The 1,450-nt window shown below is 29.6% G+C and overlaps 1 protein-coding gene across 1 annotated transcript; it reads right to left on the reverse strand.

Moving 5' to 3' along the window:
• Nucleotides 1-361: 361 nt before the first annotated feature.
• LOC126884330 (coiled-coil-helix-coiled-coil-helix domain-containing protein 1-like) lies at nt 362-1,105 on the reverse strand. Its single transcript, XM_050650271.1, has one exon. The coding sequence runs from the start codon at nt 928-930 to the stop codon at nt 574-576; it is 357 nt and encodes a 118-aa protein (XP_050506228.1). The 5' UTR covers nt 931-1,105; the 3' UTR covers nt 362-573.
• Between the last annotated feature and the right edge of the window lie 345 nt (nt 1,106-1,450).

Genomic DNA, 1,450 nt, shown 5'->3' on the forward strand with positions numbered 1-1,450 from the left:
TAAAAATAGCATTGTTTTTTGTATTCTTTTTGTATCAAATTACATAGTATTGGAGAGATATAGCTACAAAACATTGTTGTCAAAGGAAAATACAACAGAAAATAGATTTCTTAAAAAAAACACTCCAAACATGTTCATTTTCGTTAATTTTATTGCTTTTTTTAAATTTACGTTTTATTGACAAAATTATTGAAGCCTGTCAGCCATTTCGGTTAACCGATGTTTCGGTTAACAGAGATTTTACTATATGCATATTAAATAAATGATGTCTTTTATGAACAAATAACTAAGTACATAATTTAATTACATGTACTCAAGAAACATTCTGTATAATTATTTAATAAAAAAATAACGAACATCATAACTAACACAATAATATATTTTTTACAACATGCTAATTTCATCTTCTCTATTTTATAGTAGGTAGTTACATATGTAAATATTAGTTATTTTGAATATATATTTGATATTCCAAAACTGTTAGTGAAATTGACCACCAAGGATATTTATCAAACACTATGGTAAAGCATTGTGGTATTTCAAAAGGTTATACAACAGTTTATTAACACAGAACTACTTAACATTTGGAAACTTTTTTAACAATGTATTAAGTTGTTTATGTGACAATTCCTTTTCTCCGGGGATTAATACACCTTTTGCTTCTTTTTGCTGCTTGATTTTCTTTGTATCTAAATGGCCTTTGTAACATTTTTGGAAAGATTCAATTTCCTTTGAACAGACCGATTGATTAAATTCATTTTCTTTAAAACATGAAAACATTACGGACATTTCGTAAATACAACATACATCGGAAGTCTTTCCACCTTTTCCCGAAACGGCACTTCTCAGCTTTAAGGGTAAAATTTCTTTGAATGGTACTGGCTCCTTGGGAATTGGTCTGGCTACAAAAAGGCTAGTAAATATTTTCATATTAGCTGAAACTTCTTCTAATTGTAAAAATAATATTAACTGGAAATAATATTTCTTAAAAAATATTAATTAATCACTAAAAAATAAATTTATAACCAATATTTTTTTTAAGGTTAAATGTTGAAATGTCATAGAAGAATGCTTCTGTAATATTAAGGTAAACAGCCAGCCAGGAATTTGTATGTCATCAAAAGACGAAACTAGGTCTGTTCGTACAGGAATCAGAAACTATCACTGACTATCAGCAACTGCACGACGCATGCGTGTTTCAATTGTGCGAACGCTAATATTGAAACACGCATGCGTCGTGCAGTTGCTGATAGTCAGTGATAGTTTCTGATTCCTGTACGAACAGACCTATAATTCGCACACTTGATCCAACGTTGCCAATTGTACGGGTAACATTCAATGCGCGGTAAATTTAAAAAAGTCGATGCATTGTGCCAGCACACAATGTGACACAATCATAACATAATGATTAGTAATATATTAATTTAATCATTAAAGGTAGTCAGTAACT

This window comes from Diabrotica virgifera, chromosome 5, assembly GCF_917563875.1.
Source record: "Diabrotica virgifera virgifera chromosome 5, PGI_DIABVI_V3a".
Taxonomy (NCBI): Eukaryota; Metazoa; Arthropoda; class Insecta; order Coleoptera; family Chrysomelidae; genus Diabrotica; species Diabrotica virgifera.